Source organism: Panicum virgatum, chromosome 6K (genome assembly GCF_016808335.1).
Source record: "Panicum virgatum strain AP13 chromosome 6K, P.virgatum_v5, whole genome shotgun sequence".
Taxonomy (NCBI): Eukaryota; Viridiplantae; Streptophyta; class Magnoliopsida; order Poales; family Poaceae; genus Panicum; species Panicum virgatum.
Genome location: NC_053141.1, coordinates 579098 through 598645, shown reverse-complemented (window position 1 = coordinate 598645; position 19548 = coordinate 579098). Strand labels below are relative to the sequence as shown.

General features: G+C 51.7%; 4 protein-coding genes across 10 annotated transcripts; all 4 read right to left on the bottom strand.

The window, feature by feature from the left end:
• Window positions 1-62: 62 nt before the first annotated feature.
• Window positions 63-12359, bottom strand: LOC120711097 (UDP-galactose transporter 1-like). Of its 6 annotated transcripts, none has more exons than XM_039996505.1 (6): window positions 12135-12359; window positions 3998-4242; window positions 2812-2979; window positions 1219-1468; window positions 927-1134; window positions 63-806 (listed from the first exon to the last, which is right to left on the bottom strand). In XM_039996505.1, exons 2-6 carry the CDS (start codon window positions 4010-4012, stop codon window positions 356-358), a joined length of 1092 nt encoding a protein of 363 aa, XP_039852439.1. In that variant the 5' UTR covers window positions 4013-4242; window positions 12135-12359; the 3' UTR covers window positions 63-355. The 6 variants fall into 6 exon arrangements, with proteins under 6 accessions (XP_039852439.1, XP_039852443.1, XP_039852440.1 ...); XM_039996509.1 differs by having other exon boundaries at window positions 4183-4242; XM_039996506.1 differs by having other exon boundaries at window positions 3998-4118.
• Window positions 4231-11315, bottom strand: LOC120639285 (Holliday junction resolvase MOC1, chloroplastic-like). Its single transcript, XM_039915257.1, has 3 exons — window positions 10993-11315; window positions 8851-9601; window positions 4231-4242 (listed from the first exon to the last, which is right to left on the bottom strand). The coding sequence occupies exons 1-3, from the start codon at window positions 11313-11315 to the stop codon at window positions 4231-4233; spliced, it is 1086 nt and encodes a 361-aa protein (XP_039771191.1).
• Window positions 12360-13818: 1459 nt separating the features above from the next.
• LOC120711096 (PHD finger protein EHD3-like) lies at window positions 13819-18747 on the bottom strand. Of its 2 annotated transcripts, XM_039996502.1 has the most exons (7): window positions 18362-18747; window positions 17888-18079; window positions 17419-17772; window positions 15370-15459; window positions 15169-15213; window positions 14933-15080; window positions 13819-14857 (listed from the first exon to the last, which is right to left on the bottom strand). In XM_039996502.1, the coding sequence occupies exons 1-7, from the start codon at window positions 18527-18529 to the stop codon at window positions 14205-14207; spliced, it is 1650 nt and encodes a 549-aa protein (XP_039852436.1). In that variant the 5' UTR covers window positions 18530-18747; the 3' UTR covers window positions 13819-14204. The 2 variants fall into 2 exon arrangements, with proteins under 2 accessions (XP_039852436.1, XP_039852435.1); XM_039996501.1 differs by having other exon boundaries at window positions 13819-15080; window positions 18362-18746.
• Window positions 18748-18984: 237 nt separating this feature from the next.
• Window positions 18985-19548, bottom strand: LOC120639284 (glycine-rich protein DOT1-like). Its single transcript, XM_039915256.1, has one exon. The coding sequence runs from the start codon at window positions 19546-19548 to the stop codon at window positions 18985-18987; it is 564 nt and encodes a 187-aa protein (XP_039771190.1).

Below are 19548 nucleotides of genomic sequence, written 5' to 3'. Positions count from 1 at the left end.
TTCATATCAGAATCTGACACCAAATAATTTCTGACTGTAATCTAAACGGTGAAAAAAGATGAACAGTTGTAACAACAATGACATCAACAAAATCTGGGTTACCAAATATATCATCGTCATCAAGACCATAAACAAAGACAGACAAAGATGCTAGTATGAGCAGCAAAAAAAATCAGCAATTCTTTTACGAAGCTCTACACCAACTCGACTGAAACTAGTGCCATTTCGCTTCTCTTCTATATGCCAAAAATTTCCTGATGATCCATGCTGAAAGGCTGTTAAATCAGATGTATATATGCTGGTTTATTCTTTCCTAATGATATCGACAGTATGAAGAAGATGGGGGTAGCTGCTGCTAAATCTTGTCGCCTTGCTTCTCGCCGGTGAGCGGCAGCATCTCCATGCGGCCTCTGGGCGTGCGCGGGCCCGGCGCGGCGGTGGCCTGCTGCGAGATGAGGTGCCTCACATAGCCGTAGAAGGTGCAGCCGACAAGGGTGATGGCGCAGCCGACGGCATTCATCGCCGAGATGGGGTTCCGGAAGATCATCCACGACACCAGCACCGCCACCGCCACCTTGAGGTTGCCGGCCACGTTGAAGGTCACGGCCGTCGTCGAGTGGATCACGTAGAAGATGGAGAAGTTGAGGCAGAAGGCCAGCACCCCCGACGTGATGATGATCACCAGCGCAGGGGCCACAGAGTCGTAGGTGTAGAGCCAGCTCACCACGCCGCTGCCTTCAAGCACGATTGCTGGAATTGACAGGATCATCGTCGCAAATGGTGCCATGTAGTACACCGTGTTGATGCTGTACATAGAAATGGTAGAATTGTTCATACCAAATGTCAGATGCCAAACCTATAATCAACAAGATAGTCTCTTTCTTTCTTTTTCCTTTTATGAAAAGGTAAACGACATCATCTTCTACCTGTCAAACTTGTATCCATGGAGCAGGGACTCTGCCAGGATGGTCTTTGTGGATGTGGCCAGGCAGCCCACCATGGCAGCACAAAAGCCAAACGTGTTGAAGCTCAGCTCAGTTATGGAAGTCAGCAGAATCCCTCCCACTATTGGGATCAAAGAAGCCCAGATGTGCCACTCGAAATATTTCCTCCAGACCAACCACTGAAGAATCACTGTATCGCAGTGGAATAGACTGGTCAGAAATTGCTGAAACACTTAACACAGGAAACATTGGATGACAAGATCAGATCGCTAACCTGTTGTTGCAGGAGTGAAAGATTTTATTGTCTGCATGAAGGAGACTGGAATGTAGCGCAGGCTGACATTCCCCAACACGATGTTTATGCAGAATACAAATGACATTGGGAATATCCTTCTCCATCGATCCTCCGAGGCAACCTCGATCAACGGCTTTGTTTTCAGCACTTTGATTGCGATATATGCTCCAATAGAAGAGCATATGAAGTGGACGCATGACACAGTCAGAGGAAACTTGAACTCCAATTTCTGCCAAATTCAAATTCAAAATAGTCAAGTTGGTGCCTTTGTGCCAAGCAAGTTGCAAAGACCCCTTTTTTCAACATTTAAGCAATGAAAGTCAATTCAAATAAATGAAAAAGGGAAAGAAAGCTCCTTCTTTAAGGGTCTTCCTGACAGAGAGCATACACCACGTGCTAGCAGAGGGTTTCTTAAAGAACACAGCAAGCAGGGCAATATCTTACTAGCATGTTTTTTTGCCTTCTAGGCTTATTTACAGTTTTGCACTAGTTCACGAGACAGATCATTTATAATAAATAAAGAATCAATACATCTCACTACCAAGCTAGCGTGTCAAGTCAAGAGAGAAGAAATATACTGCTATTTTTCAAGCTCCCCTCAAAGAAACAATCTCGGGGAGAAAAAACCTGAAGGGAAATGTTTGGGTCCTAACTATCCTCAGGGCATACGTACTGAGTCTGCTGGAGTCAACGATGATCCTTAGCTGCTCAGTCTAACAACATTTAGTAAAGCACAATCTTGAGGAACATGCATGATTGCAAACTTAAGTACTTGGCTGTGGTCTACGAAATTGGATGACTGCACAGACGTGAAACTTGGATGCTATTGCTACCCGTGCACTCACTCTCTTTTATTAACTTTTGTTTGTCAAAATAAAAATGTCAGGATATATAGCTAACACAGGTAGCACTATAGTTTTCACAAATAAATTTGATTGCACAGCTACTGTTTCCAGGACCACCATAATTACAATTAACTTTGAAGATTGGACGCCCATATGGAAGACTGGAACCAAACTAATGATCTTCATGGATCTTTTTTTTTTCAGCTGTACTTTATGCTAGCAAGATTGTCAAAGAAAGGGTTATCCAGTGAGTCATTTTCCCTGCAAGTCCTTTACACACTATCTTTCTCAGTTAACCTCAAAATCCATGAACAGATTCCCTTAATTGTCCATGATAGAACAAAAAAAAGAAAAGAAAAGTATCATACTGTTCTTCGTCATAAACGTTCCGAACCTAACTGCAAATAACCAAGTGGAACAATTTTTAGGCGTAAAGATGGTATCCTTTTTGTTTCTATCAAAACACTACAACACCACAGCACTATTGGCAAATCATCTGCACCCATGGGAAGAAACAAAAGGACAATCTCTGGCATGAAATGCGCTACCTTTTGAGTCCTATATACTCATGGATCAGCCCCTAAATTCCCTTATGAATATTATAGACAAAGGAATAATTTCCAGAAATTGGGATAGAAAAAAAATATGATGAATGAACGAATCAATCAACCAATCAAATTTAGGGAGAAAGAGAAGCAGATGAAGAATATTGGGCTGTTTGACAGACCTGGAAGATCCACTTGTTGATGATGATGACGGTGACGTTGAAGCCCCACCACTGGAGGATGGCGAGCACCGTGCGGATGGTGGTGGCGTTCCCCATCTTGCCGTCCTCCATGGAAGGGGAGCAAAGGATTGGGTGGGTAGGAACCAAGAGAAACCGGCCAGCGCCTCCCTATGTATATCAACAATCTTTAGTATTAACTAGGTAATGGCCCGTGCGCTGCTGCGGTCACATAAACTTTAATCAAAATAATTATTATTTTAATAAACTATGCAAAATGCAAGGTAAGGAGAACAGAAACGAGTGGTATCCGGTATCCAACCAGCCAAATATCTTGAATTTATGGTTCTACTGAGTTTCAAAGAACTTAGATTTCTCTGTTACTCATTCAACAATTGACAAAGGATATGCAGCTGCCATGTGACATGCTTTGGGAAATTAGAAATCCGATGAATTTATCTGTGCATTACAACAATAACCAATTTTTTTCCCATTTACAATATAGTTGAGTGGGTTGAACTAATTCAAAATAACACCTATTATTGTGATTTTCTCCATACGTATTAAATTAACGGAGAAGACAATGACCATATCCAATAATTTTTATTCTATAATCTCTAGATATCGATTCTTAATGGAAGAACCATCTAAACTACATACATAGCTTTTCAAATAAAAGATGCAATTATTACAATTTACATTAGGGCACCGCCAACTGCCACGATCTCAGCCCTATGGACGCTGCCCATACAAGTATGCAAGAACCTCGAACTCGATTCATGATTTATCTATCTTGTAAACCATCTACTTACCTAGTAAGATCTGAGGTGGACACAATGGAAAGTAGGAGTGAGCAATGATCAAGTATTTAATCAGGCAATGACCATTTGTGGGTATCATTGAAAGCATCTCAAGGTACAATCTATACATTCCCATGGAGCATAGAAATAAGAAACTGCAGCAGCAAGAAAGAACATTCCATGTATGGTGCCCCAAGAAATTCATAGAAGTAGCTACCGTTTGTAGTAACTGTGGTAAATGGGGAAAGGGTGAAGAAACGTGCCAGATCAAATAAATGTTAGTAGGCAGGATATATCATTCACAAGGTTAAGTTATCATGGACATACAGCTAATCTTTATTGTCTAAAACAAATAAGTAGAATAAGTGCTAACAAATAAAAATGCTTACTGAGCTACTTTGCATCAGAAAAATCACCCAATTCAAGTTTCCTTCTTGACACCTAAACTATGCTGAAATCTTGAACAATATCCCCACCAAAAAACCATCAGGGTACAAACTATGCTGAAATCTTGAACAATATGCAAAGCAATAAGAATTGGAAACATAAGCTAGTAGGAAATAGGTTTGGGTACCTGAAGGTACTTAAAAATTCTAGTAAAAGGAAGTTTTAGAAGCAGCGGTTAATCAATTACCTGCAATCATGAATACAAACAAGAATTGGAAACATAAGCTAGTAGGAAATAATAGGTTTGGGGAACCTGAAGGTACTTAAAATCATAGTAAAAGGAAGTTTAGAAGCAATTGTTCATAAATTGCCTGCAATCATGAACACATCACATTATGACACAGCCATGGTACCATAACAATATCTGACCTGCAAATAGGCGTGCATATATGTATACCTTGCGGTATCCATAATAGTTGCCTTGACTGCATATATACTAATGAAACACAATTTGCTAAGAAAGCCTGGACTACCTGACTACAACATCAATCATCATCAAGTTTGGATTCAATAAAGGAGGGGCTCTACTGGACCACCTGATGAAAATTTTGACTGATTTTGTACAACTACTTTACCTGTAGAACATCAAAGGAATCCATCTTTTGAGGAAAACATCAACATCAAAAGAAAACAAAATATTGATGGTTGCTATGTACTTTACCCCATGCTTTCACAAAACCGCTATGGAAAAGATAAGAAATTATTGTGACAAGAGGGGCAAAAGTTTTTAGCAGCATATCTTAGTGTTGATGGCACAGAAACCAGAGATTGAAGTATGTAAGAGAGAGGATAGGAGAGAATAATAGCTTGTATTGTTCCAAACCCTAGAAGGGTGGGATATATAGATCCTACACATGGGCCTCTAGATGGGCCTCTATACATGGGCTCAATATACTCCAACACCCCCCCCCCCCCCCCCGCAGTCTGAACTACCGGCGCAGCGGTGTTCAAGACTGGACCACAAGAAAGCTAACACCCCCCCCCCCCCCCCCCCCCGCAGTCTGAACAACCGACGCAGCGGTGTTCAAGACTGGGCAAAATGAGAGTACAAAAAGGGCTAATACCCCCCGCAGCCACAACTAGCCACCGGCTACATTGAAGATGTCAGCAAACTGGGAGGTAGTCGGGACATGGAGTACCCGAACATCGCCGATTGCGACTCTGTCGCGCACGAAGTGTAGGTCGATCTCCACGTGCTTCGTCCGCTGATGCTGGACGGGGTTGGTGGAGAGATACACGGCGCTGACGTTGTCGCAATAGACGAGTGTGCTCTTGGCGAGCGGGCTGTGGAGCTCCGCCAAGAGCTGTCGTAGGCAGGACGCCTCCGCCACACCGTTAGCGACAGCCCGGTACTCCACCTCGGCACTGGAGCGGGAGACAACCGGCTGCCGCTTGGACGACCAGGAGACCAGGTTCCTGCCCAAGAAGACGGCATAGCCGGAGGTGGAGCGACGAGTGTCCGGGCAGCTAGCCCAGTCAGCGTCGGTGTAGACTACCAGCTCAGCAGAGGACGAGCGGTGAAGTACCAGGCCGAGGTCCACAGTGCCACGGACGTACAGGAGGAGACGCTTCAGCGCAGCAAGGTGTGACTCCCGGGGATCATGCATATGGAGACAGACCTGCTGAACAGTATAGGTGAGATCCGGCCTGGTGAAGGTGAGGTACTGCAAAGCATTGGCCAGACTCCGGTAGGCAGTAGGATCATCCACCGGAGCACCCAGATCAGCAGACAGCTTCGCCAGAGTGTCGACTGGAGTGGAGCAGGGCTTGCAATCAGTCATCCCAGCCCGCTCCAGAATATCGAGGGCGTACTGCCGCTGGTGAAGGAGAAGACCAGACGGGCGAGACTCAATAGTGACGCCCAAGAAGTGGTAGAGCTGACCGAGATCCTTCATAGCGAACTCCCGCTGCAGAGAGGAGATGACACTCTGAAGCAACTGCGGACTGGAAGCTGTGAGCACAATGTCGTCGACATATAGTAGCAGATAGGCAGTCTCATCCCCACGGCGGTAGATGAAGAGAGACGTGTCAGACTTGGCCTCGGTGAATCCCAGTGTCATCAAGAACGTGGCGAACCGAGAGTACCAAGCCCGAGGAGCCTGCTTCAGTCCATAGAGAGACTTGTTGAGCCGGCAGACCATATCCGAACGACTCGAGTCCACAAATCCCACTGGCTGAGAGCAGTAGACAATCTCTGACAAGGTGCCGTGAAGAAACGCATTCTTCATGTCCAGCTGGTGCACAGGCCAAGAGCGCGAGAGCGCAAGCGAAAGGACCGTGCGTACCGTAGCGGGCTTCACGGCTGGGCTGAAGGTCTCATCATAATCAACACCAGGCCGCTGAGTGAACCCCCGGAGAACCCAGCGAGCCTTGTAGCGCTCCAGTGTGCCATCAGCCCGACGCTTATGCGTCCAGATCCACTTGCCAGTCACCACATTGCAACCAGACGGACGCGGCACGAGATCCCACGTCTGGTTGGCAAGAAGAGCCGCGTACTCCTCTTCCATCGCACGACGCCAGTGAGGATCCGCCAAGGCGTCGCGGACAGAGGAGGGTACCGGAGAGACCCGCGGCTCTCCCTCGGTGGCGGAGAGAGTCGCGGCCTGAGACGCCATCCGCCGAGTCACCATGGGATGGATATGCCGAGGATCCCGATGGATGACTGGCGGGTGGTATACCTCCGGCTCGGCTCGAGAGTGAGCCGGAGGAGGCGGCGGCAGCGACGGCTCCGGCGTCGGCGTCGCAGGAGCCTCTGGAGCAGGAGGCGGCGCCAGTGTCGGCGCCGAACGACGCCGGTACACCTGCACCGGCTCAGCGTACCGCTGCGGTGTCGGGGTCGGCGCCGAGCGACGCCGGTACACCTACACCGGCTGAGCGTACCGCGCAGGTGCAGGTGAAGGCACCGGGGCCGCGCGTGGTGCAGCGGGTGACACCGGGTCCGCGTGCGGCACGACCGGAGGTCCGGGGACCCCGCGTGGCGCGACCGCGGGCACCGGGCCCGCGCTTGGCGCAGCAGGGATCACCGGAAACGGTGCTGGCGTGCCGGGAAAACCTGCAGGAAAAGGACAGACAGGTAACGGTGGCTGAACCACCGGGTCAATCGGAAACAGAGACTCCAGCTCGGGGTCAGGAGAAGGTGTAGAGGAGGTAGAGTAGGGGAAATCCGACTCGTCAAAGACGACGTGTCGGGAGATCAGGACGCGGCGAGAGGTGAGGTCAAAGCATCGGTACCCCTTGTGGTCAGAGGAGTAACTAAGGAACACACAATGAGTCGAGCGGGGCGCCAGCTTGTGAGGAGCAGTGGCGGAGGTGTTAGGGTAACACGCACACCCGAAAACCCGAAGGTGGTCGTAGCGAGGAGGGGTACCGAAAAGAGCATGGTGTGGAGTGGGAGCAGGAGAAGCAGTGGACGGAAGACGGTTGAGCAAGTAGGTGGCGGTGTGGAGGCTCTCAGCCCAGAAGCGCTGGGGCAGAGAAGCCTGGATCAGAAGGGTGCGCACGACGTCGTTCGTCGTGCGAATCATCCGCTCAGCCTTGCCGTTCTGAGGAGAGGTATACGGACAAGACATACGCAGCTGAACACCCCGAGAGAGGAAGAAAGAACGGGAGGTGGAGTTGTCGAACTCCCGCCCGTTGTCACACTGGACGGCCTTAACGGTGAGACCGAACTGAGTGGACACCCAGGCAAAGAAGTGGAGGAGGGTGGAGAAGGTCTCAGACTTGGCGCGCAAAGGAAACATCCAAGAGTAGTGCGAGAAGTCGTCGACCACCACCAGATAGTACTTATAACCAGAAAGGCTAAGTACAGGAGAGGTCCACAGGTCACAGTGAACAAGGTCAAATGCATGCTTCGCATGCGAAGAAGAAGAAGAAAAAGGGAGCCGAACATGACGACCGAGCTGGCACGCATGGCAGAGGGGCTCAGCAGGAGCCCTAGTACTAGGAACATCGGTACTACGACTGAGCTGAGCCAGAACGTCGCGGCCAGGGTGACCAAGACGGCGGTGCCAGGTGGTGGAAGACGGCGTCGCAGCAAAAGCGGCAGACCAAGGCGGCCAGGGCGAAGAAGAAGGCGAGAGTGGTGCAGCGGAAGAAGGAAGGCGAAGGGTGTAAATGGGCCCCGTACTATCACACCGGAGTAGCGGATGTCGGGAGACCAAATCCTTTACAGTGAGGCCAGAAGAATCAAACTCGATGGAACAAGAATTGTCAGTTGTAAACTGACGAATGGAAAGAAGATTATGAACCATCTGAGGAGCAACAAGGACATTGGAAAGACGAAAAGATCCAGGAGCAGAACCCACGGCGGTGACAGGAAGGCAAGACCCATCACCAACCATGATGGAAGAAGGACAAGAGGGGTGTGGGGGTCGGACAGACGAGAGAATACCGACATGTGGGGTGGTGTGGAAGGAGGCACCTGAGTCGGCGATCCACTCGGTGCTGACCGGCTGCGTCCGCCCCGTGGCGCTCAAGGACGGCGCCAGTAAGTTCTGGTCCCACCCCCCAGGCCAGGTCGGCTGCTGGCTGGGTGGAGCGGCGGTAGCCAGAACGGCGCAAACGGCGCAAAGAGAGGGGCAGCAGCGGCGAGCATGGCCGCCGGCTGGGGCTGAGGACGAGGGCCCACCCCTTGCGTGGCGAGCGCGACGGCCTGGGCCTGCGCGGCCTGCGCGGCAGCGAGGGAGGCGACGGCCCGCGCGGCCGGCGCAGCGTGCGCGGCGGGCGCGACGGCGACCACAAAGGCGGCGGCGGCGGCGTGCGTGGCGCGGCCCGCGCCCTGGAGCAGAGGAGGCGCCTGGGCGGCGGCCTGGAACAAAGGAGGGGCGGCCCCCACGCCCGGGAACAGAGGAGCGGCGGCAGAGGCCGTGGATCCAGCGCCAGGGGGCAACGCCACGCCGTGAGCAGAGGCGGCGGCGGCGGCGGCCCAGGGTGCGGCGACGGCAGGCCAGGAGGCGGAGGCCCACGGGGAAGGCGGCCCTGGCGGCGGTGGCGCGTCCTGGGGCCACGGCCGCGCCGCGGGGGGCATCCCGAGCGCAGGCCAAGGAAGGAAGGCGGGAGTAGCAGCGCCGTGGGCGGCCTGGGTGGCGGCCGCGGCCCTGGCAGCGGCGAGCGGCTGCTGCAGCAGTCCCATGGCCCCGACGGCCCCCACGCCAGTCGCTGCAGGAGCGGTGGGGGAGGCTGCATCAGCGCTCGAACGGACCGGTGGCGTGGCCTGGGCGGCCCGGGTGGCGACGGCAGGCAACACGGCGACGGCAGCGGCGCGTGCGATGTCTGCGGCACCCACGACGGCCACAGGAGGTAGTGGCGGCCCATGGGGAGGTGTGGAAGATGGGCCACCTTTTCCTGGGCCGGGACCCAACGTGCCGCCGCCCCCTGGCCCATCCTCCAACAGCCTGGGCACAGTCCCCTCCGCGGCCTCATACGCGCAGGGCGGAGTCCAGAGGCGCAGGGCAGAGGAGAGGTCGGCGTTCACGGGCGTGGCGGCGACCAAGGGCGCGGCGATGGTGATCTCGGCGGCGCGAGGAGCAGAGGAAGAGGGCAGGAGCCTGGTGGGAACGGTCGGGGCGGGCCGGGGTCCAGAACCCTGGGCGGCAGCGGCGTCGGCGCCCCCGCGCCCGCGGCCATGGCGGCTGCTGCGGCGGCGGCGGCGTCAGCGCCCGCGCCGCCCGCGCCCAGGGCGGCGGCGGCGGCTGCAGTGCTCGCCCGCGCCCAGGGCGGCGGCGGCGGCTGCAGTGCTCGCCCCGTTCGCGCCCCCCTGCCACCAGGACGGGCGGATCCGCGCCCAGGGAGGCCAGATCCGGCGCGTCGGCATTCGTCTGCGGGTGGGGCGGCGCGTCGAGCTCCGTGAGGGCGACAGCGGCGGGCGCCCAGGGGGCGGCGGGCCAAGAAGCCGGCGGCCAGGCGCACGGAACAGAGGAGGAGATGGCGCCGGGAGCAGAGGAGAGGGGAGGGAAGGAGGAGAAAGGGGGCGGCGGCGCCGGCTGCCGGCCGGCCATGGCGCCGCCGGCGGTGGCGGCTACAGTAGCCACGCCCAGGAAACCCTAACTGATACCATGTAAGAGAGAGGATAGGAGAGAATAATAGCTTGTATTGTTCCAAACCCTAGAAGAGTGGGATATATAGATCCTACACATGGGCCTCTAGATGGGCCTCTATACATGGGCTCAATATACTCCAACAAAGTAGAAGCCCAAAATGCACAGATAAAAGAAGGAAATTTTAAGTAGTAGAATTCAAAAATATTAGGTGTTCCTTTATCATATCAAATTCAATAATTTGTAGGCATCTGAACAGATCTAAACCCGAATTCTAATATAAATCATGCAAAACTGCTGTCGTACTTCCAGGGCACCAAAAAGCCCTGATCAATTGTAGGCATGTGAACAGACATGAAGCTCATGGAACTTGAGGACATCACAAAAAGCCTATACTAAATGATAACCACTGGAGGCAACTTAGACTAAATATTCATAATAGTACACCTATTGCTGCCAGTTTAGAAACTTTAGTATTATTTGTAACAACATTATTACATTCAGTATTTGAGGTAACAAATGTAAAAAAAAAAAGGAGTTGGCTGGGTTTTAGTGCACAGATCCATTTGAGTTTAGAAATCTCAACTTGATCCTACAACATAACATAACCATGCGGATGCGAGCTTTTTAGTAACTCAGGAGGTTAATAACTCCAGGAATGAAAGCTGGTCAGATAAAGCATCAAGAAACAGATGAAAGCAACTTGCAGGGCTGTTAAAAGGGAAAAAGAAATGGCAGGCTAATGCCTATTGCCACGGCACGCATGAGGTCAAGCTGAGCGAAGCAGCTAGAGTCGATGTCAAGCACCTTCTTCAAGTCCGCGGCGCTGGCTGTCCATGAGCGAAGCAGCTAGAGTCGATGTCAAGCACCTTCTTCAAGTCCGCGGCGCTGGCTGTCCACACATCCTCGCACCTCTCCTCCACTGGAGCGGCCTCCCGGAGCTTCCCCTCCCACCACAGACTTTGACCGGCAGCGCCTTGGTGGGCGCGTCGGGGGTGACGCGGGCCGCGCGCATTACGTCGAACACCCTCAGCGCGCGCGCTCCCGCTAGCAGTAGGCCCTCACCAGCACGCTGTACATGTACCCGTCGGGCTGGAGCTTGCACTGCCGCACCAGCCCCAGCGCCCTTGAGGTCGCCGGCGCCGGCCAGGTGCTCCGTCAGGCCGGAGAAGGTCTGCAGGTCCGGGAGAATGCCCCACGCCACCATCTTCTCGAGAAGGTCCATGGCGTCGAGCGCTCCGCGGCATTTCGCTATCGTCTGCAGCAGCGACGAGCAGAGCAGCGCGAGATGGGGCCGCAGATGGACTCAGCCTCCCGGACCGGAACACCCGGGTCGCCGCGTCGGCCTTGTTAACGAGCCGCACGGTGGCCAACGGGAGAAGGATGCCGTCGGCCCGCACCTTGGCGAGCAGGCGCTCCACCAGCTCGACGTGGACGGCGGCGAGTGATGCCCCCATCTAGAAGCACCAATACGCGCATGAGCTACCGTACCATGGCCACGGCGGCGGCGCGCCTGCTGTTCCCCGCGCGCGGTGGAGTGGGGATGGGCGGGGCCGACACGGGAAGCTGCGATGAGGCAAGGCGAACCCGTTTTGTGGGTCGGTGCGGTTATTGGCCGACCGTAGAAGGCCGGTGCGGGGTGGCGCGGCCATCCCTGCCGATCCCCCTTGCGCGCGGGGGCGGGGAAAGGAAGGCCGCGTGGCGCTTGAGCTGCGCGACCTCGGACGCAGCCCATCCATGGCGCTCAACGTGGGCGGCGGAGCAGCTCTGGCGGTCGGAAACAAGGCCTATTATTCGGGACGGCCGGGGGGCCGGTGGGGAAGGCGTTCCGGCCGGCGGTGGATTCCGAGTTCCGGCGGCGCCGACGGCGATGGGCAGGGGAGATTGAAGGAGATCCGGCCGCGGCGTCGACAGCCAAGGGTGGATGGCCGAGCCGCGACGGTAGCGGCGCGGTGGGCGTCGAGCAGTTTAGAGCGCCCGTGATTGGGGCGAGGGACGGTGGTGGAGAGCAGAGATGTGATCGCAGGTGTGGACGATTTCTTACCTTGTTTTTAGCAGTGGAGATTGATCAATCCGATACGAGAGACTCCCCCGCCCAGTGATCCATCGTTGTTGTAGAAGGTTCTTGCCAGGAAGTGGTGTGGTGTTGGCTTAGAATAGAATAGATGGATAGGAGGCGAGACGAGGAAGAGAAGAGGGGAGGGGAGGGGAGGGGAGGGGGCGACGGCGAAGCACCGCACGACGGAGGAGGAAGACGATCGATCGATCGAGGGGATATTCTCGTGCTGGTTCGTTCGTTTTTAGGTTGGGAATTCAGTTGGTGTGATGTGATTGATCGTTTGGTTTTTTAAATTATTATTCCATCGAATATTTGATGTCAATTCAATCGTTCAGATGTCAACTTAATATAACACTAATTATATAAATTGCAATTAAAGCTCTAAACACATTTATTAACTATAATTAGTGTACAATTATGAATGGTTACTGTAGTAATTAGTGGTCAAATTATAAATTAATTAGATTTAATAGATTGGTCTCCTGATTAAATCACAATTTATAAAATTAATTTTATAGTAAATTTATATTTAATACTTCTAATCGGTGTGTAATATATTATATTTCTCGAGCATCAGGAAGAAATTCAAGAGTCAAAGCTGACGGTGGTGCTGCCTGGCCTGGCTGGCATTTGCCACGCGTTACGTGGGCCTTTTCTGCCATTTTCCCTTAGCTAGCAAGCTTACGTGTGCCCCCCCCCCCCCCCGGCCTGGCCCGGCCCGGCCCGACCCTGACGTTGTTTATTATAACATACTCACTCTGTTCGCTGGGCTGGAGCTGGTGGCTAGAGTGGTGTGAGAGAAAAATACTGTTGGCTGGCTGGTGGCTGGAAGCTAGTGCTGGAGCTGGGTGAGAGGAAAACATTATTGGGCTGGAGGCTGCTGGAGCTGCCGAACAAAGTGACTGTATTTCATGGCATTTCCATAGAAATTTGGAATGTTTTCTTCAACTGGATATAATTCAATTGCCCGTGTCTTGTAATTCTAAACGAGGCGTCTCCTAAATTCAGTTGTCTCATCTTGGAAGAAAATGAATACTACATGATGATGAAACAACTGTCTACTGCTTCTGATTCCAGTGAACGCATGAAATTATTAGCTTCTGGATCCTGACTTTACCCGATTCAGATCGACGGGGATGCTGCCTAAGTACTACTATATTATGCCGTGCTTTAGAACGTAGATGGTTGACGAAGAAAAGGTTTTCATCCCTGCTTCTCTAAGGAAGGAGACGACTACATCTGCTGCTACTTGGCCTTCCACATGCACACACATGCCAGCTTTTCCATGAATTTTAGGTAATCTTATCAGTCAGGCCTCCTGTCCCTTAGGTACCATCAGCTATCAAGAAATCCATCACAGTCCCTCTTCTAGTCTTGCCCAACTAATTTAGGCACCACAGCAGGTACATTGCATTGACACCAGGGAACACATACCGTACAGACATTTTCTCCTTAGCACACAACAGACGTTAGTATTCAGCTGGATATACAGGAGAAAGTTATACCCAGCCCTCAGCCTTCTGCAAAGTCTTCTGGGTTGTGTACTCAGGTTACCAAGCCATCACAATTCACACACACAAGATGAAGCCATCAAGGTGTTCATGTACCCACTCACTCACACTACCTGCCTTATTGATTCAGCTAGCGATATAGCATAAAGAAACTTTCGCAACAAATAAAAGGTGAGCAACATGTACCTATCATCAATAAACCATGTCAACAAGGGTGTCAGGTGCGGCCCCAAGGTAAGGGAGGGCAACACACAACATAACACCACAACAGCCTACTCAAAATATTCACCATAATTTTCAATTCAGAAAAAGAAAAAAAAAACAGAAGAGGGAATCAACATTTCATCTCCAGCTACATAAGCCACCATCTCATCTTCACCAGCCAACAAGACATTCCTGTGTCTACACAACCCATTATTCAAGCTGTCAGACTAATGTATACCCCTTTAGGGGGAGTGAGGGACCAAAAAAAATCATTTCCTTTCACCCTAAGCCTGTGAAAGCACCACCTCTCAAGCTGATCCACGCTGCTGCTCCTCTTCCGCTACTTATTCTCTGGAGCACCACCTGCCAACACCTTCGACCTTTTGGCACCAGGAACATGCATAACACTCTGCAGGACCGACTTCTCATACTTCTGCATTCCATCCACTGCCCTCCGCGCACTACACGATGTGCAGTACCACGAACCTTTTGGGATAGTATTGCGTGGCGGATTCATGCAGTATATGTGATAAGCATCATCGCAGCCATCGCACAGGACTGTCCATTCATCATCCTTGGCCTTGAAGCAGCCTCTGCACAGGCAAGATGGGCAGTACCAGCATGATCGGTTCTTTTGCTTCTCACTTGCAATCTGGCTTTGTTTCAGGCACAGGACATGATAGAACTTGTAAGCGCAGTAAGGATGGCCGCATACCAAGAATTTCTTGTCTTCATCTTCACATGTGCCACAATGCTTGCACAACTTTGATAGTGCAGTAGTTGAGAGGTCTGGTTCACTATCTCCGTCCATGCTTGTGACTGAGCTCTCTTGTGTTTTGACGGCCAACTCAGTTCCACTAGCATCCTGAGGATGTTCTTCTGGCGCCTTGAAATCAAGCCATTCGCATACATTGCAATCTTCATGTGATTTGCCATTGTTGTTATTCTTTATAGCTGCGTCTAACTCATTGCAGGCGGGACAGTACCATTTTGCTGGGACATCATCAATGGCAGGCTTTAGACATGAAACATGGAACACAGCTTCACATGTATCACAGATAATTCTACCTTCGCTATCTGCCTTTCTGCCACAATCCTTGCAAATTCCATCTGGTCCAGATGTCCCAATTCGTTTTGGTATAGTTGAATGGCCAGAATCACAAGGGGGAGTCAACTCCCTTGGGACTTTGTGGGCAACACCAACCAAACTTGTTTCCTAATGAAGAATGCAATTAGTAACGGGATTTAACAAATACTAACAATGAAACATTGGTTAGCATACATGCTCATAGCACACCACTTACTTCTATCTTGTGCTCAGTCACATCAATTTCTGAAATTCCAGAAGCCTACAAAGAATATTTCTATTACCAATGGCCAGCACGAATGGAATGATTTCAACAATATAATAACATCTCCCGAGTCAATATCTATCCATCTTGGTGCTAGCAGCCTAGCAGCATCATTAATGTCAAGGAAACAGTAAAGGAAAACTAACAGCTTACCTGCTTTTGATAAGATGCTTGTGAAATGACTGAAAGACTGCTCGCCAGACCAACCATTTCTTGACCAACTTGTTCAAACTTCTTCCATATCTACACACAAGAAACAAATATGCCAAAACTTTGTCTCAAACCAGAAAGATGTGGTGGAGAACGCGCTAATGTAAATAAATAGTAAAAGAAAGAAAGAAAGACCATTGTGGATGTTTGGTACGTGAACAAAAACAAATGGGCGAGAAAAAAAATGAAAAACAAGTATAAGAGAACCGCTTTGGCCTTTGAGATGTATAGAAGGTACTAATAAGTAAACCAAATCTAATCACTCATCTCGTGCGCCCCAAAACATTAAGATTGTGTTATCCCTTTTGTCTTCTTAAATTTAAAAAAGAAATGAACACGGTAAATAAAACCTTTGTCACAATACATGGATTTAAACCTACTTAGGCCCTGTTTGGAACAAAGGAATGTAAAACAGAGGAATAGGGAAAAATACAGGAATGAGATATGATGTAAAGTGAGAAACTATGGGGTCTCAAAACGCAGGAAAGGAAACTTTGAGGAGTTTGGATTGCAGGAATATTTTGGATGATCACATGGGAGCTAAAAAATATTACAACTCGTTTTATCGTTGAGTATGATCGATGCTTGTAGGTGTGCACATAATTTGATGCATAAATATTTCCTGTACTCGTCTACGTGGTTAAAAGTATAGTCTGGGACCCACAATTGCAATTATAGAAGAGAAAACAAAAGTTTGCTCTGTACCACCCAACACCTGTGCATCCTTTCTTGTCAGCCCCTCCCTCCTGTTAGCCTTTCCTCTCTCTTCGCTACAGTGAAGAAACTGTCCGCCCAAATCCACCACATCTAACTAAGTTCCTCCATGGGCAACAGCTGAAATAGGCTACTCTCCATCCCCTCTGCTGTATCCAGGCACTTGATAGTAATGGAGATGCCCAGATTATCAGTTATGGGATGGGATGGATCTGCGGCAAGGGTGAGTCCTCGACCATCACTGCCCAGCTATGACGTGCCAGCTCCGTCCAATCTTAGCGCGGGTTCATGGCGTGAGGAGGGAGCAAGCAGCATGGACCATGGGAAAGAGCGAGTGAAAATCCAATCCCTTGGGTCGGAGTGGATGTTTTATTTCCTACGTTTTGCACATCACCTCTTTCCTTTCCTCCGGAACAGAACCAACCATTCCTTTGTTCCAAACGCATCAACTCAATTCCTTTCCTCCAGAACACATTCCTTCAAAATTCATGTATAAATCCTTTGATCCAAACAGGCCCTTACTGAGTACTGCACAGCAGCATGCTGCAGCCCATGTCAGATTTATGTGCATCCATTAATGGCATCCTCTGATGGGTCAAGGTCAAGCTTGAGCCTTGTAGTCCACCAAAAGAGAGAGGCACAAGGGAATTAGTGTGGTGAGGTTCAGGGCAGCGGAGGACGTTGGTGGAGAGAGACATAGCATGAATTCATGAAGACAAGATAACAGATCCCTTTCTACGAAAAACAGATATTAGGCACCCTTCATAGGAAAGGAGGCACTAGGGCCTGTTTGGTTTGCTCCCGACGCCTGCAGCTGGCAGCGCTGCCTGGCAGGGCCGCAACCAAACAGCCCCTAGATCTCAGATTTGCCTCAAGTCAGTAGAGAAACAAGGCTATGTGGTTAGCCGGTCACATATATGCCATTTTGGTTGAGCAGCACACCTAACCTACTCTAGCTAAATGGAGTAGGAAAAACATGCACCCTTCTCCCCCACAACCACAACTCTGTTGTTTGGAACTTGGATGGTTAGAAGAATTTGCAAGGATCAACCAATGTGCTGGAAAAAATGACCTAAATAGGCAGCACAACACGGAAAGAATCATTCCATTGACCAACTGTCCGGCTGTTTTGAAATTATGTGATCAAAAGGGACAATTTTCAAATCTCAAGCGTTCAAAGAACAGGGTCCCCAGAAAATGCTCGGGTACAGCATTATCTTATCACAGGAAACAGTAGAGAAATAAATGAAGAAATGAGTGAAACAAACAAAGAGGTACCTGTTTGATATCATGGTCAAGCAGCGCCGGGTTCTGCGCATAATCTCCATTTCTCATCTTGGCATCAATTTTTTGCAAGCCAATCACATCATCAGGCTTTTTGACATGGAAAGTTGCAGCTAGCAAATCACACAGCAAGGCAAACTTCTCGGAGACTAGAATGTCAAAGAGAGCATTATGGCACATTGCCTTGTTGGGTTCCAATGATGCTGCAGTTCCATTTTCTAACTTAACCAAGGAACCATTGTTTGCGGTTGCGTCTTCTGCCTTAACCAAGGCACCATTATTCTCTTCATGACGTACCTCTGCACTTGGGTTCTCTCTGCCTCCTCCTCGGCTCTCACCTAGGTTCCCCTGGTAGATACATACAGAAAACCAAAAGAGAAACTACTACTTTTGTTAGGGAAGAAAAAAAGGGGGGTTAATCATTAACCGAAGTTTGTTGAATCTGAAGGACGGGATTACCGACATGTTCCAGTTCCAGGGGCTGGCAGCTATTATGTCTGAGCGCATCACGAATGCAGCTCCGAATCCCTCCAGAGCCCTGGTTGACAGCAGGGGATTGCAGGAGGCCCTCCAGCATGTCCCTCCAGCTTCTCCAATGCCTGGCAAGCATCTGGTGCTGAGAATTGCAGGCGTGTGGCACCATGCCCATCTGATTCTGCGCAGGAAGAAAGCAGGGGGGGTACATGATAAATCTTGGGAAGCCCAAGCCATGACTGTCCCGCAAGAGGAGGCCAGAGAATTTGAAGAAAACCTAGCCTAGGCAAAACATTGCGGCATGAAACGGGGAATCTGGGAAACGAAATCTTGCGGCAGAGTAGAAACGAAATTCTGGCGGGCTGGCTGAAGGCACCCCGGAGCTGGGCTGCTAAATCCACCCGGTAGCAGAGAAAGAAGAAGGGAAAGCAGATCCGCCTAGGGCTAGGAGGGCAATGCGTACCTTGTCGGGGCGGGATGTGGCGGCGCTACCCCCGCTGGCGTTGCCGTCGGTGGCGCGGCGGCGTCGCTTGTAGGTGAGGAGGTCGGGCTGGAGCGGGTCCCCCGCGGCGCAGCGCTTGGGAGGCTGGGCCAGAGGCGGGCGGCGGCTGGCGGCGCCGTCGGAGGCCATACGCGGGCAGCTAAAGCATGCCCCAGCCAGACCCCAGGAAACAGCGGCGAAATCGGAATGGGAAGCGCGAGGTGTCGGGGGCGAGTGGTCAAGAGGGAGAGGGGGCTAGGGTTTGCGGGGAATTTTGGAGATCTCGCGCGGCAAGCCGGGGGGAGCGCACCCCGGAGTGGAGGTGATGAAGTGGTGGGGGGAGAGGAGAGAGCGTCAGTCCAAATTGGAGGGGCGGGCGAGCGGGGGAAAAACGGAGGGAGGGAGCCAAAACCGCCCCTTGGCCTTGTTTGGATGGAGATGTAAAAGGGGTAAAAAGGGTAAAAGAATGTATTTTTTACCTCAAACATCCAAATGAGGGGTAAAAATTGTTGGCATAAATGTTTTACCTCACAATTTCCCGTTACCCCATCTTAGGTGTCAAATTGGGGTAAATTTTGTCTTGGGCCCACCAAAAAGTAGATCCATTATTGCCCTGTCCGCCCACCTCCCGCGGCGCCCGTCCCGCATCCGCCCCCCTCCCGCGCCGCCGCCCCCCTCCCGCGGCGCCCGTCCCGCATCCGCCCCCCTCCCGCGCCGCCGCCCCCCTCCCGCGCCGCCCGTCCCGCATCCGCCCCCCTCCCGCGCCGCCCGTCTCCCCAGATCCACCGCCACCGCCCCCCTCCCGCACCACCGCCTGTCTCCACAGATCCACCGCCACCGTCCCCCTCCCGCACCGCATCGGCCGTCCGCTCTTGCAACCCATCGCCGTCCACGCGGACCCCGATCTCGGTCCGCCCGAGGTCCGGATCCACGGCCGCCGGCCCCGACCGCGACGTGCTCCTCCGCACCGGCGACCGTCTCCGCGCCTTCGCCGGCTCCCTCAACCTCCGATTCCGCAGCTCGCCGCCGACCCAGCCACGGAGCTGGAGCTGCACCCGGACGAGACGCTGGTCGTCAACTGCGTGCTCTTCTTGCACAAGCTCGGCAGCGACGGCGAGGTCGCGGGCTCGCGGCGTTTCTTGAACTCTTGTATCTGCAGCTCTGCTCAT